This window comes from Stenella coeruleoalba, assembly GCF_951394435.1.
Source record: "Stenella coeruleoalba genome assembly, chromosome: 4".
NCBI lineage: Eukaryota > Metazoa > Chordata > Mammalia > Artiodactyla > Delphinidae > Stenella > Stenella coeruleoalba.
This window is the reverse complement of record NC_137149.1, coordinates 112,284,757-112,301,316: the sequence shown is the minus strand read 5'-3', so window position 1 is coordinate 112,301,316 and position 16,560 is coordinate 112,284,757. Positions and strand designations below refer to the sequence as shown.

At 37.2% G+C, this 16,560-nt stretch overlaps 1 protein-coding gene across 6 annotated transcripts in view; it reads left to right on the top strand.

The window, feature by feature from the left end:
* Window positions 1–16,560, top strand: part of WDFY3 (WD repeat and FYVE domain containing 3) — a 266,644-nt gene that overhangs the window by 152,604 nt on the left and 97,480 nt on the right. For all 6 annotated transcript variants that reach the window (XM_079921132.1, XM_079921131.1, XM_079921129.1 and 3 more), the window contains 8 exons: window positions 220–320; window positions 471–689; window positions 4,861–5,042; window positions 6,925–7,156; window positions 8,516–8,676; window positions 10,531–10,642; window positions 13,124–13,314; window positions 14,437–14,589. In XM_079921132.1, the coding sequence (XP_079777258.1) occupies window positions 220–320; window positions 471–689; window positions 4,861–5,042; window positions 6,925–7,156; window positions 8,516–8,676; window positions 10,531–10,642; window positions 13,124–13,314; window positions 14,437–14,589 (1,351 nt within the window). The remainder of the gene's footprint in view (window positions 1–219; window positions 321–470; window positions 690–4,860; window positions 5,043–6,924; window positions 7,157–8,515; window positions 8,677–10,530; window positions 10,643–13,123; window positions 13,315–14,436; window positions 14,590–16,560) is intronic.

Genomic DNA, 16,560 nt, shown 5'->3' with positions numbered 1-16,560 from the left:
TTAATTTAAATTTTTTAAAATGGAGATTTTTTAAATATATCTTTTGGTACTCACAATTGAAAGAAAGGAAAGACTTTGTTAGGCATCCAAACTTATTCCATGATCTCTTATCTCTGGTTACCCTTAAATAATGGTAGTTTATTCCACTGTGGTAAGTACATAGTAATAAGAGAAGAAAACAGTTGCTCTCTAATATGTGCATTTTCTTTTCTTTAACAGCTGCCTGTTTCTGCCCAGTTTGGCCCCTCATAATGCCCCTACAAACAATGCCGTCACAACAGGTCTTACTGATGGGGCCGTGGTCAGTGGCATTGGTTCCGGTAAATATTACTTTATCTGCTTATGAGATTTTTCTTTCCCCCAGTAGATTATATTTTATTTAGAGATTTTGCTTTTCTTGGCATCTTTTTAAAATATAAATATGAGTCAACACAAGCTCTTTCATTGTTACTTTTCTATTTTCACTTTAGGTGAAAGATTCTTCCCTCCTCCATCTGGCTTAAGCTACTCCAGCTGGTTTTGCATTGAACATTTCAGTTCTCCTCCAAATAACCACCCTGTCAGACTTCTTACTATTGTTCGCCGAGCGAATTCTTCCGAGCAGCATTATGTGTGCCTTGCCATAGTTCTATCAGCAAAAGACCGATCGCTGATTGTCTCCACCAAAGAGGAACTACTCCAAAACTATGGTCAGTATCTGTCTTTTTCTTTTTGCTTCTTGTGACTATTAAAAGTAGCAAACTTCATTTTATTTTTTTTTAATTTTGTTTTATACATCTTTATTGGAGTATAATTGCTTTACAATGGTGTGTTAGTTTCTGCTTTATAACGAAGTGAATCAGTTATACATATACATATGTTCCCATATCTCTTCCCTCTTGCATCTCCCTCCCTCCCACCCTCCCTATCCCACCCCTCCAGGCGGTCACAAAGCACCGAGCTGATCTCCCTGTGCTATGCGGTTGCTTCCCACTAGCTATCTACCTTACGTTTGGTAGTGTATATATGTCCATGCCTCTCTTTCGCTTTGTCACAGCTTACCCTTCCCCCTCCCCATATCCTCAAGTCCATTCTCTAGTAGGTCTGTGTCTTTATTCCTGTCTTACCCCTAGGTTCTTCATGACTTTTTTTTCTTAAATTCCATATATATGTGTTAGCATACGGTATTTGTCTTTCTCTTTCTGACTTACTTCACTCTGTATGACAGACTCTAGGTCTATCCACCTCATTACAAAGAGCTTAATTTCGTTTCTTTTTATGGCTGAGCAAACTTCATTTTAATGGTTGGTTTTAAGGTCCAGCTGGTAATTCTTTTCTAATTTAAATTATTACAGAAAAGAACAGGTTGTATAAAATCTTGAATATTGTTTACCAGTGAAATTTTAAGGCACCTTCACTTTCAAAAGAGACTTAGATAGAAAACAGTGGAGAGAATTCCTAAAATAAGGATTCATCTCTACTTGCCAGGAAATCACAGCTTTTGCTAGGAATGCAGGATGCTTGTTTAATATATTTTAGTAGGGATTTTCATTGGCTGTGAATTCTGCTTAACTAATGAATATTCATTGAGCACCTGCCTACCATATGTGCCACTCTGTGCTAGACACAATAACATTTTAATTACTTTATTCATCACTTACCTTCAAGACTTAATACAGTCCATTTAATAATCCTAATTCACTAATTCCCTCCAATGTGCCATAATGTTAATGTTACTATGCAATAGAACTTCAAACTCAAGGCATTCATGAATACCTTCCTAAATGATATGAGTAACATAAAATAGAAATCTCAGTTCACTGAATTTTCTTTGCTCCGAATATAAGCATTTGTGTATGTGTGTGTGTATATATATATGTATATATATATATATATATACCTCTTTTTTATCATCTGATTTTTGTCTTTTAACTGACTAAATAAAATAATAGCACATATTGCTTCCCCTGTGGTTGGTATTCACATATTAATTGAATATGAATGTTAGCTCCTCAGTTTGATTGTAAGGCTTTTTGTCTTACTTAGGATTCTTCATCACAATCAGCACAGAGTTAGGCATCAATACAGTAAGTGCTTTAAAATCCTAGTGGATGCTTTATTTGCCCCTTCTGTGGCATTTGATCCTATTGATGTTTTCTTCCTAATTAAAACTATCTGCAGTCTTCAATTTGAGATACCCATTCCTTGTTCTTTCACTATTTCTCTGACCTCTCTTGCAATTTCTTTCAACAGCTTTCTCTTCCATCTTCCCCTTAAAATTAGTATTCTTCAAGCTCTTATGTTTAGTCTTTGTACTCAACCTGTTCTTCATGAGAAAACATCAATTTCTTTTAGCATTAGGTCTTTTTACCCTCAGGGACTCTGAAGTTAAAAAATTTTAGTATGTCTGTGTCCCAGGCTTTGTCCTCATATTTTCAACTGCATATTAAATATCTTAATATGAATAGTCCTCCTGAAAAACTTCAAACTGTAATATTTGTTCATAAAATCTGTATCTCCTTCTATTTTCCTGTCTTGGTAAATGACACCCTCACTAGCTGTTATCCCATCTAGAAACCTCAAGTCATCCTTGAAAATACCACCCCTTCTACTAAGTCTTACTTTATTATGCCTCCTTAACATTTCTTGAATCTTCCTTTCCTCCCTATGTCCACTGTCATAGCCTTTGTTTAATATTCTTTATCACTTATCTGGATTTTAATTCTTTGTTTTGTTTTTGTCTGTCTACCTTACTAGAACTCTTAAGTTCCCACACACAATGTCACTATCTTTGTAATCTAGGCCCTGCCACCGAAAATAGTGCCTAGCATATATTAGGCCCACAAATATTATATAAAAGTATAAATGAATGAATGAGAAGAAGGAAAAATAAAGGAAGAAAAACACAGATGACTTGAAAGGGAAATAATGAGAAAAGTGAATAATAATGGAGAATTTGGAAAGAAGATAGAATTTAATGGAAAAGTTAGGATTAGATCTAGGGATATTTCAATAAAAAATGTTTTCTAACTATATCATTTTCACTAAATGTAATTTTCAAGACTACGATAGTCTATATATAACTAGAAATTATAGTAACATATACCTTAGTAATACAAACGATGCTACTATTACAAGCATTTGTCCTCTGAACAGCTATAGTCCATTAAGATGCCTAGGTAACTAAAAGCTGTCAGAAACCAGTTGGCTTACCAAATATCCTGACACACCACTGAATGCTGGGTATATCTTAGTTTAAGCCTGAGTCAGAATGTGAAGCCCTCAGAAAATTTTCATAAGTAATATCTTCTATAGTTCTCAAGAAGATTAAGTCTAATAACTGGGGAAGGGAGAGGGAACAGTTCTTGGTTTCACCCATAACCTTTTATCTTTTCATTCACATCCCTTGGTCCATAACACTAGACCTTTCAAAGCTATTTGACCCTGCTTTTTGCCTAGTTTATTCAAGTCTCTTCCTAATTAGGTCACCTATGGATAAGATGCTGTCTTTGTAGTGGTCTTAACTCATCAGTAGATGTATCTTCTGAATTGTCATTTAAAAATATAATCTTGGGGGACTTCCCTGGTGGCACAGTGGTTAAGAATCCACCTGCCAGTTCAGGGGATATGGGTTCGATCCCTGATCCAGGAAGATCCCACATGCCGCGGAGCAACTAAGCCCATGCACCACAACTACTGAGCCTGTGCTCTAGAACCCATGAGCCACAACTACTGAGCCCGTGTGCCACAACTACTGAAGCCCATGTGCCTAGAGCCCGTGCTTTGCAACAAGAGAAGCCACTGCAATGAGAAGCCCACACACCGCAACGAAGAGTAGCCCCCGCTCACCACTACTAGAGGAAGCCCGAGCACAGCAACGAAGACCCAATGCAGCCAAAAATTAATTAATTAATTTAAAAATAATAATAATCTTGACATTTCAGTATATGCAAATATTTTAAGATTCCAGAAGTAGAATATTTTTGTGATTCTTTCTTCAAATAATTTAAACTTTTAACTTTCAGTATATTATATGTGCTTGTACTGAAAACTGGTGGGTCTGCTTTAAGATATATGGTTAAGATTAGCTCTTTTTAAAAAATTTTTCTTGGGGTGGGGGAAGGAATTAATTTTTAACATCTGGATTTCTGCTGCTGTCCCACCTTCTCTTGAATTCTTATTAAAGATAAATTAATTTTTAACTATCTTAACATTAAGTTAATACTTAACCCATTATTTCCTGGCATGATTTGACAACATACAGGGTAGCAGAGACAAGCCAGATTAGAGTCAATAGTGATTGCAAATGTTAGCAAATCACCAGAGTTGTCAGGTAAAACAGGAAACTTGGACCAAAAAAATAACCTTTCCACTCCATAAATCACCTCCTTACTACCAGCTATTGTTAGACAAGGGTCAGGGCGGTACAACCACAAACTAAAAGCAGATAGTTGCCCCCTTGTATCATTGAGAGCATAAAGTAAGAATAAAATTTTTGATTTTCTTTGTTGTTTGTCTAACCAGTGCTATAATCAAATTCATCTCAAACTAGGATTTTAAAAGACCTTTTATAACAGACCATGACAGGTAATAATCAACTAATCTCTTTTTGTTGTTGTCTATTGTAACTTTATTTTACTGTCTATTTTATTTATTTTTTATTTCATTAGTTATTATAACTTTATTTGATTATAACTATATGTATCTTGAACAGAACAAAGCACAATATATCCCAGGTTTTAGGTAGTTATTGAATGAATAGGGTATTTTCATTTACATCATCATCATATTATTTTAACATAGAGTCAAAGTCTAGATGTGAATAATTGTTAGAATGAGGATGATGTTAAGTTTTTAATTTCTTTCCCCTCTTCATTTTAGTTGATGATTTTAGTGAAGAATCCTCTTTTTATGAGATTCTGCCATGCTGCGCTCGCTTCCGCTGTGGAGAACTGATCATTGAGGGACAGTGGCATCATCTGGTTCTGGTGATGAGCAGAGGGATGCTGAAGAACAGCACTGCAGCCCTCTACATTGATGGACAGCTTGTTAGCACCGTGAAGGTGAGCATACTTGTGCTTATAAATCTCAACCTGCTTTTATAAGACAGTTTAGGGGTGGGTGTGTTTGCCTGTATGTGTGTTTGCAGGGGTATTGTTTTAAATTGCTGTCTTAATTTTAAGTTGACCTTCAGTACCCATTTAAACAATATGTGAGAGTCATGTGGCTGGTTAATTCAAGTCACTTGATTAGAAAAGACTCGGAAAAAAAAAAAAAAAAAAAGAAAAGACTCGAAAGGAGGGGTTACAGGGTACTAAAGATGTTAGCGAATATGTCAGTGCTTGAGCCAGATTGTTAAGTGCTTTTTCACCAGAGAGAAACCAGTTGGATGGTTGGAAACCAGATGGATGCCTAAATTAAATAAATGATGAACACAGTATTTTGTCACTTCATTGTTATTACTGTATGCAGTCCAGTAGATTCTGTGCTCCTTTAGAGCTGGAACTGTTTTTATTCATCCTTGTTTTCAGATCACCCAGATTAGTCCCTGATAATAATAGTAATAAGGTGTTCCCTTATTGTTTGTTGAATAAATGAATGTATAAATATTACTCTAGATAGCTATACTACAGTATTCAGAGGAGAGGCAACAGAATTAAAGCAACCAGTAAAGAATCAAGTTCTTTTTGTGAATCAGGATGAATGCTACTAGTTACTTTCTACCGAATTGAGCTAGCAAGCTCTTAAAATTCTTTAACTTCTAAAAGATGGTATCCATTTTTATAGTGATATCACTTAAAAGAAGCAGCAAAGGTCTACCTTTTGTGTGAATTGAAGTTTTAAAAGCAGTGAAATGGGCAGCCTTTTTGAATACATTTCCTTCCTTAATGATATTTTATTGTGACATTGTGTTTCAGTATGATAAACCCTAAAATGAACTCTGGGAATAGTCATTTATTTTCTTTGTATACAGGATTGTGTTTGAAATGGGCTTGTAGATTCTTTAGTAGGTTGCTCCTTCATTATTTTTAGTATCATTGAAAATAAAAATGTCCTCAACTTCTAGAATTGAGACGTAGGAGATTTATTATTAATATATTTACATCATCATCATTACTGTGCCTGTGAGAAGTCACAGTCCTGTGAAACCAACTTTACGTCAAACGTTGGTCTTCATACTCATACTATTAACATCACAAGGAGTTGTTCTTTGATATATGGAATAATAAATATGATCTGAAGCTAGGACAGTGTTATGACAAAACAATCTATGGGAATGTTACTCATTCTGTCAAGCGATGAAGGCTGCCTGTACCGCAAGAAGCAACTTGATTTCCTAACCTCTTACGCTCTAATTATCTATTTATTGTAATGAACTGAATGATAATTTAAGCATCTTGTCAGTGTAATTTCAAATCTGAGAATATATTTTTCACTGAGATTAAACCGTGTGTGTATAAATTATAACATAGACTATTTTTCTAATACTTTTATAACCCTTCACGCATTATAAAACACTTTGCATGAATAATTTTATTTAACAGACTCATACTGAAGGTATCATAACTAATTTCAAGACTGCCTGAATATCATAGTTGGAAAGCTGTTTTTATATCAACCTGAAAATTTCATAGCAGCATCGTTAATTTGGTATGCAAACCAACCAGATAGTAACAGAATCCCTATATTTGACTGTTGCCCTTTCTAGCGTTAGATAGTTTATCTGTATTAATCTGTATTACAGAGTTGGATTACAAATTTCCAACTTGCTGTTCGGGTTCTAGAATCTTGGCCTGCCCTTACGTTTCTCTGCTCAACAGCTTTTGTACATTCATAAAGTTGCATGGTCTTGGGATAATGAAAATATACACAAAAAGTGGTTATTTTCCTGGTGAAAGTGTTTTGGGGTTGAATTTCACACATTTGCTTTCATTTTCTTTACAGCTGCATTATGTTCACAGTACTCCCGGGGGCTCAGGCTCTGCCAATCCGCCGGTGGTTAGCACAGTCTATGCATACATTGGTACTCCACCCGCCCAACGCCAAATCGCTTCGTTGGTTTGGCGCTTGGGACCCACGCACTTTCTAGAAGAAGTTTTACCTCCTTCAAATGTTACTACCATTTATGAACTAGGACCAAATTATGTTGGAAGCTTTCAGGCCGTATGTATGCCATGTGAGTAACATATTCTTTGTTCATATAGTTGTATAAAACTTACCTCCTGTGGTATAGATGCATGAATAAGTGCATATGTGTAGATTAGGTTATACATTACATTTATCAAAAAAAAGGGCCTTCTCCTCCACTTTTCTTCAGCATGATACTATTGACCACTCACTCCTATTCAAAATGCTGTCCTCCACTGGTCATCCTATGCTTTCTTGTTTCTTGTCTTCATGCCTAGTCGCTAGTTTTCCAGTTTCTCTTGTTGGCTTCAAGATGTGGGTATATACTTTCTAACAGTCTAACCCCAGCCTTCTTCTCTCTGTCATTTCTCCTATTACATGAAGCAGTTTAAAGTATATCTACTCTGGTTAAAGGAAAGAAAGATGGGTCTAGAAAATACACACGTGTATTCTTTAGGTTAGACCAGTTAACATCAATTTTCCTCGTGTCTTTATTCCTGCAGTCCACTCCTGTTATCCATTCTCCCAAAAGGAATTTAGAATCAGAGAGTTGATGTTAAGCTACAGTTCCTTTGTAGTACTCTTTCCAAATGATGTCTTCCATTCCCTTGTTCTCATTCTGCCAAAGTTCTCAGAAGAGTTGGGACAAATATGTTGTAAATGGTAATAATCTTATGGCTAAGTAATTTCTCTTTCACTCAGGTTCTTGATTCAGAGTGTCTGATAATAGCTAACACTGACTGAGCACTTAATGTGTGCTGAATAAGTTAATATGCATGAAGGACATAGCTACTCTGAGCCCTTCACAAGTATTTATTCATCACCTCAAAACACTGGGACTTAGGGGCTGTTGTTTGCATCCCCATTTTACAGATGAGGAAACTGAGGTACAGCGATGTACAGGTCACACAGCTTTTAAGTGATAAAGCAGAGGTTCAAACTTAAACCATCTCGCTTTAAAACTACTTTGCCATGTTGTCTGGAAGAATAAAGAGAGGCATATATGAGGGCTCTCATTGGGAAGGAGACCTAGTGCTACAAAGCTCATAGACATTCCACTCATTTTCATTCCCTTGTTCCTTGGAACCAAGGGGAAGTGTTTTGTGATTTGTTTGGTAACAGTTAAAACTCTTCCTCTTCCTTTACATTATGCTGTATATTAAGTATATTTGAAGAGTAAAACTTAGGATGTAAAGCTTTATGACTGGATGCTTTTCCTTATTTTCTAATTAAAGAAATAAATGAAGAGCTGGAAATTAAATAAAACAGTTTTTAAATTTAGCTCCCTTGTTCCACTTTAAAAGATTTTCAAGGCTACCCATTTAAAAATGATAATAAGAATTAAAAAGTTGTGTTAGGATCAGGAGAAAAACTGACGATTTTGAAAAGGATTATTCTTCTTTTGAAGGTAAAGATGCAAAATCCGAAGGTGTGGTCCCGTCTCCTGTGTCGTTAGTGCCAGAGGAAAAGGTGTCATTTGGCCTTTATGCACTGTCTGTGTCCGCCCTAACGGTGGCAAGAATCCGGAAAGTGTACAACAAGTTGGACAGCAAAGCCATCGCTAAACAGGTAAGCAGATTGATTCCCCAGTGGGCTGCTGCTGATTCTCACTGGAAAGATGTTGCAGAGCTTCCTTCTGGGCACCACACAAGTATGAGTGCTTGCTAAAAACAATGCCTTTCATACATTGTTTTGGTTTATTTGCCTTTGAATTTAAGCCAAAACATATTTAGATATATAGTTTAATTTGGAAGAGTGAGAATTCAAGTGCATAGTTTATATTAATTCTTATATTTTTATTGGCAATTAAGAAATCGAACTTTAGGAAACTAAAGGCAACAATTGCTATTTTTAAGGCTGTAATTTTTTTCTGGATAACCTACTAAATGCCGGGCACCATTTTGTTCATGACATAGCAGTAGATAAAGAGAAAATCCCTGCCTTTATTAAGGTTCTTACATTCTAGTGGAAGAGGCATACAATAATAGCTAAAGAAATAACCTGATCATAGAGTATGTTAGAAGATGAAGAGTGCTATGTGGAAAAATAAAGCAGGAAAGGTGAGAGAAAGAAGCTTACAGTTTTAAGTAGGATGGTCAGAGGAAGCCTCACTGAGAAGGTGAAATTGGAGCAGCCTTTGAAACAGATGAGGCAGCAAAGCATGAGAATATGGAGAATAAGATGCATGTATGGGCAGGTGGGGTTTGCATTCCAGAAATACAAGTGCTAAGGCCCTGAGGAAAGTGCATGCCTGCCACAGAGGCAGGTGTGGCTAAACAAAACAAGAGAAGGCCTGCGGGGTAGGTGAGGCAAAAGTAGAGTCACTTTTTCTGATATGGAGAAAACGATAGGAAGAGTAGTTGGGGGGTGGAGGAGGTACTGAGAATTAAGTTTTGCAAAAGTTTGAGAAACATATTAGACATCTTAGCGGGGGACATCATTGGAAATATGAATCTGAGTTCAGGGGAGAGGTTCGAATGCCACGGGTGTTCATTAGGTGGTGGTAAGGCCACAAGACTAGGTACACTTACCAAAGAGGAGATGGAGATGGAGATGAGGAAAGGTTTACAGATGGAGACCTGGGATATTCCAGTGTGACAGCGTTGGGAAGATGATGAAGAACCAGCAGAAAAGACTATGGAGCCGGCAAGAATGGAGAAAAACTAGGAGAATCTGGTGTTGTAGAAGTCTTATTCACTGTGGCAGATGTGTTAGAGCAGTCAGAAAGATGAAGGCTGGCCATCGGGTTTAGGAAGGTAGAAGTCATCAGTGAGCTTGACAAGACGTTTTGGCTGATTAGAGGAGGCAAAGCTAAGGGGAAGGAAATCAAGAGGCTGGAAGGGAAAGGATTTGGGAATAGTAAGTATTGACAAGCTCTTTTGCAGAGGTTTGCCTAAGGAATATTAACTACATAAATTTATTCTACCGGTAACAACAGAATTAAGTCTATGCCTTATATTTGCTTTAAAAGCACACTGTGTATGTATGTGCAAAATTTAACATTTATTTTGTGTACAGGGCATGTTTTATCCATAAACTTTTGGATAATCTATGTGACATTTACTTGGCTATGGAGTAAGGCAAGTATTATATTCACTAATCAGAAATACTGTGAGGCAGCGAGTGATAAGAACCTTTAAACCACAACAGTCTCATTCAGAAGGACCCCTGAGGCTGTTTTCCAAGACCCCCTCACCATCTTTCTCTCAGTAGACTGTATTTAACTGAGTCTACTCAGGTACCTCTGAGTTTCCACACCTTTGGAAGTATTTGCACATTTTTTAAAAAATGAATACTCATGTTTTTAATATTCTGTTATGGAGAGAGAAAAGATATGTTCCCCATCATGTTCTTTTTTCTTTCCCAGTCAAAATGTTCAGACTGTTCCTGTATAGTTACATTTTTCCCTTTCCTATTCTTCAGTTAGGCATTTCCTCCCATGAGAATGCCACTCCTGTGAAGTTGATACACAACTCAGCAGGGCATCTTAATGGACCAGCACGGACAGTTGGGGCTACTCTGATTGGATACTTGGGTGAGTCAGATTGCCTTTGTCTTTCAGACTTATTTGCCTTCAAATCTGCGTTCACTTTCTTCACTTGAGTGTGGTGTTTTAAGTTCATATTCGATAGTGCTGACCTGTAATGTTCTTACAATATTTAGAGATTAATGTCAATCCCAAACTCCAGTCAACTTTAAAAATTATAATCTTTTATAAAATTCCATTAACTTTTCCCCTCTTTTGTCAACACTGATGAGCACTGACTGTATACGTCTACATAATTTCAAGGTAAAGATCACACTACACTTAGGGACAGATGTAAAGACTTGGAAATAACTGATGATTGCTATTGTTACATGGTTTGGTGCTGCAGTGGTGACACTCATGGTGCTTTTTATTTGGAAATGAGCTAGAAATAGCTTCAGAATATGAGCACTGTGGATCCAACTATAATAAAAGTCAGAGCTGCAGAGCCTCTTACCCAATGTCTGCATAGAAAGAATTGATTGTTTTGGTTAGGTAGAATTTTGAGGCATAACCCAATAATGCCATCTAAAATTCAGAGCTAGCAATTATGTATTTTAATGTACAAATCAGTACAGAATATTGGTTCCTTTTAAAATAAAAAGTGTTGTGCTGGTCAGCATCCTACATGTTTATCAGGTGATTATTATTGTCCCAGCAATGTGCACATCTCTTAACTTTGTTTTTCTTTTTTGGCTATGTTGCATTGATAAAAGTTTCCTTTATGCTAAGGCACATGGTAGTTTTTCTTTTTTCGATTCAGCAAATATTTAATGAGCACTGCTCTATGTCCTTTGCAAAAATACAGCAGCACTGTGGTATAGTAGAAAGAGCAGTGAATGAAGAGTTCAGAGATTTAGGTTCTAACCCCTGTTCTGTCACTGTGTGGATTTAAGCCAGACATTGAGCTCCATGGATGTCAATTTTCTTATCTACAAACTAGTAATACTGGCCCTAATTACCTTAGAAGGTAGCTTTCAAAATCCAGTGCCATAATATATGAAAGTACTGTGGATACTAGAGAGCACACAGAAATATAAAATGCATATTAGCTTTATTTTTTAAAAACTCAATCTTAATTGGTAGATTAAGACATTCAATGTCTTTTTTAAAAAACAAGGTTAGGGGGCTTCCCTGGTGGCGCAGCGGTTGAGAGTCCGCCTGCCGATGCAGGGGATGCGGGTTCGTGACCCGGTCCGGGAAGATCCCACATGCCGCGGAGCGGCTAGGCCCGTGAGCCATGGCCGCTGAGCCTGCGCGTCTGGAGCCTGTGCTCCGCAATGAGAGAGGCAACAGCAGTGAGAGGTCTGCGTACCGCAAAAAAAAAAAAAAAAAAACAAGATTAGGAATGTAGATGTGAATTTTTTTTTTAATTGACAAAGTTAGTTCCAGTACTGTTTTTCCACATATTTATGCTCTTCAGGGTCACTGATGTACTGTTACTCAGATTACATAACTAAGAGAAGCTTTGAGCAGTGGTCAGGAATGCGCTCTGTTTGGCTTTTCTATAGGGAATACTTCATCCTTGCCAGGGTGGCTTCTCCATCCCATTCCCCATTTCACAGAGATGAAGTGCTTTTGCTCTCCCCAAGTTTATTCTCCAGCAGTACCTAGTAAGGCATTCTCCCTTACTTCAGAAATATATTCCCAAGGCCTCTGTACTTGAGTCTTTACATGCCCAAAGCTATAGAGTAGAAACACTTGTGCTTGCTCTCAAACCCGCTCTTCTCTATTCGCTCCTTTACTCCCAACTCTTCTCTGAAAGTATATATATCAGCATTTATTGCCTTCTCCCAAATTCTACCTTGAATTTTTTTTTTTTTTTTTGTGGTACGCGGGCCTCTCACTGTTGTGGCCTCTCCTGTTGCGGAGCACAGGCTCCGGACGCGCAGGCTCAGCGGCCATGGCTCACAGATCCAGCCGTTCTGCAGCATGTGGGATCTTCCCGGACCGGGGCACGAACCCGTGTCTCCTGCATCGGCAGGCAGACTCAACCACTGCGCCACCAGGGAAGCCCTGAATTTTTTTTTTTTAGAATTTTTTTCTTTTGATGTTGGGTGTAGGTGTTTATTAATTAATTTATTTATTTGGCTGTGTTGGGTCGTATCTGTGCGAGGGCTTTCTCTAGTTGCAGCAAGCGGGGGCCACTCTTCATCACGGTGCGCAGGCCTCTCACTATCGCAGCCTCTCTTGTTGCGGAGCACAGGCTCCAGACGCGCAGGCTCAGTAGTTGTGACTCACGGGCCTAGTTGCTCCACGGCATGTGGGATCCTCCCAGACCAGGGCTCGAACCCATGTCCCCTGCATTAGCAGGCAAACTCTCAACCACTGCACCACCAGGGAAGCCCTAGAATTTTTATTTTAGGATAGAAGGGTATTTTGGTTTTAGGTATAATTTATAATAAATTAAATATTTCTTAAGATGATTTATTCAGTTCTTGTTTACAGTTGGGAATTTATTTTAATTATTTTTCACTGTCTTTTAATCAGGAGTAAGAACATTTGTTCCTAAGCCTGTTGCCACTACTTTGCAGTACATTGGTGGAGCTGCAGCCATCCTGGGCCTGGTGGCCATGGCTTCTGATGTGGAAGGGCTATATGCAGCAGTCAAAGCCCTGGTTTGTGTGGTCAAGAGTAACCCACTAGCCAGCAAAGAGATGGAAAGAATCAAGGGCTACCAGGTTTGTAACCATAAAGCTTGGTCTTCACTTTACTTTGCATTAAAAATCTTCTAATTTTCATTGTAGTTCATGTAGTTTCAAACTCTGGAAGAATAGTATTGTCCAAGTAAACTTTAGAAGTTGGTAGTTTTTATTAAAACTAACATATTTCGAGTGAGAATATAAGTTGTTAGTTTGGAGTTATTTTTTTCTGTGGAAACAGGAATTAAATTAAATAGGGTCGTATAACCACCTGCTCTAGAGACTGCCAAGTTGTTAATAGATCCAGAGTTCTCCTCGTTACCCTCGTCTCTCCCCTCCACACCCAGTCATCTTTTACTCGCCCCGCCCCCTTACTTACCTAGGGCATGTGAGAGCCACTGTGTGCCATTACTAGTCCTGAAAACGCATGTGGGATTAAAAAATATGTTGTGTTCATGTATTTACAATCTCTACTAGGTTTAGGCAGAAAGTTACTTATAAGAAGAGGAACAAGTATTTGGAGCAAGATTAAATTCCTCTAGTGTAGATGAAGTACAAATGCCTTCTTCTCTTAACTTTAGCCAGTAGTTCACTGGTAGTAGATAAGCTGTTTACTGTAGTGTTTTCTGTAGATTTAATTACCTAATTTGATGTTTTTTTTTTTAATTTGATGTTTTGTTTTGCAAAACTTTCAAAATGATAATTGCAGCATTGTTTATCATGAAAAAATAGGAATAATCTAAACGTTCCAGTAGTATGAGAATGACTAATAATACTATAACCATCTCACATATCATTCAACCTTTTAAAATTATAATTATGGAAACTAGGTTGCAAAAGAAAAAAAATCCTTTGGATAAAATGTTATGTAGAGAACAAGAGTAAAAAATTGTATACACATGTTGGCAACAATTTAAATATTTCTGTGTGAATAGTTTATGTAAAAGTGGATATTTTAATAAGAGGATGATGGGATTACCCTGCTTTTCAGATTTTCTCTGATGTTGCGTTGTCATAGTAAAAATTTAGAAACCAGCATAGAAGTCTCAGGAATTGCTTTACTTAGTGTTCTCCAATGTGTGTTTGTGTGTGTGTATGTGTGTGTGCGTATATGTGTATATGATGATTGACCGACAGGCATTTGGTGTTGCTTTCTTTTAGTTGCTGGCAATGCTGCTTAAGAAGAAACGTTCCCTTCTTAACAGCCACATTCTCCATCTAACTTTTTCCTTGGTGGGAACTGTTGACAGTGGACACGAGACCTCCATTATTCCAAATTCAACTGCTTTCCAGGATCTACTTTGTGATTTTGAAGTATGTATATAAACACTAACTGGTAATATATAATCAAGGAACTGATTTCTTATTCTGTATATTGATAGAGTTAACTATTGAACAGTTTTGTCTCTAAGATGTGTTTATGTTCTAAAATTTTATGATGCTCATGTTAATGTAAAATATACAAAGTAAGGTAGTGATTGGGTTCCTTCTTCCCAAAGATATTCCATTTTACAAGTAGTATAGAAGTGAAATGGTGCAATGCATATGCCTAACTATAGCCAGTTTGCTGTTGCCACTGGCATTACAGTAGAGGCAAACATATTTTCACCAAAAAATTTTGATAGTAACTTTTCCTCAATAAATAGGAGCTAGATCTGAAATTTTGGTTACTAGTAGCTGTATAGGAAAATATTCTTTTCGCCAAAATAGCAAAATTTTTATTTCTACTGTCTTATTACCATAACAGCTTCCACTCTGTCCTCTCAAGGCATCACTTAATCTTGCATATCCTTTCTCCATTTCATTTCTTGTTCACAGCACTTTGCATACTCATCACTGTATAAAATCTCCCCCTGTGAGGCTGAAGGCTTTATGAATGCAGAGATCATGTCTATCTTCATCTTTGTATCCCTACCACCCAGAATGGTGCCTAGCACTTGGTGTTTGCTGTGATGTCTGGCCCTCACTCTTCTTCTTTGTAACTCTTATAAGCTCGATCTTGTCAGTTATTTTAAATCTCCAATAAACAGACTATGTGCCCGAATTGCTTTTCTGAAACTTTATTTGAAAGCTTATTAGCAGCCCTCTTCTAAATAAAAATCCATGGCATCTACTCAGTTCTCAGTACCCCTAGCTCTCAGCAGCATCTGATGCAGTCCATTTCCCTCTTCTTGCATCTCCTAGTTCTTTCACTAGCTTTTAGGCATCACTCTCCTGGTTCATATATCTTGCTCACTACTTTCCCCATAATTTTCTGGTTATAGACTTTTCATTACTTTGTATAAAAGTGTCCACCTTTGCTGCTTTATCCTTTCCTTTATTTGTTGTTTTCTTTCCTTTAGATTCTCACCCAGTCCCACAGCCTCATTTCTACAGAGGTGACTCACAAACCTAAATCTTTAGCTTGATATCTGAACTCCAGGCTTATTTCTAACTTCTTCCTCAACATTTCCATTTTTATATCCCAGCAACACCTACGCCGAACTTAACATCCTTCCCCAAGTTAGAGCTTCCTTTTAACTTCTGTTTCTATTAATAGCACCACCATTCCCCCATTCACTGAGGCTTGAAGTTGAAAAATCAGCTTCCTCCTTCCTCACTGTTTATAAACAGCCCATATTAAGTCATATAGATTCTGCTTCCACATTTCATGTGGTCTGTGTTTTCTCTTTCTCCTGCTACATCCTAATCCAAGCCCTAATCAATTCTATTCTTACTAAAATAATGATCAGTTCTTTCTCCCTTTCCTCAATCTACCTTATATTTTTTTAACCTCATTCTTTCTGAGATATAATCATATAACTTATTAAAAAACTTGCAGTGCTTTTTCTTTCCTACACAATAAAATACACATTTCTCAGCCTGATATGCAAAGTTCTGATACACAGACCTCTCATTCTGTTAGAAAATAATTATTGAATATGTTTGAGCCAAGCACTGTATTAGGTGCTAAGGATGTGAAAATAAAAGGTAGAGTCCATGCCTCAAGGCATTTAGTGCATTAGAAGAGAAAAGCAAATAGACAATAAAAATTTTGTGAAAGCACAGAGGTAAAGGTATGCAGAGAGGATTATGAGAGTACTAAGGGACCTACTTAATAAGCCTAGCTTTGTATACATGTGGTAATTGACACATTATCTTTAGTTTCAGATTTCTGACTGAAATTCAGTATATAAACATCAGAAATTTAGTTGCTTGACAAATTTTGGCTTCATTTTATAGTACTCTGCTCCCTTTGTGGCTTCATATGGCATTCCTAATAACCCCAAACTGTAGTGGTCAATA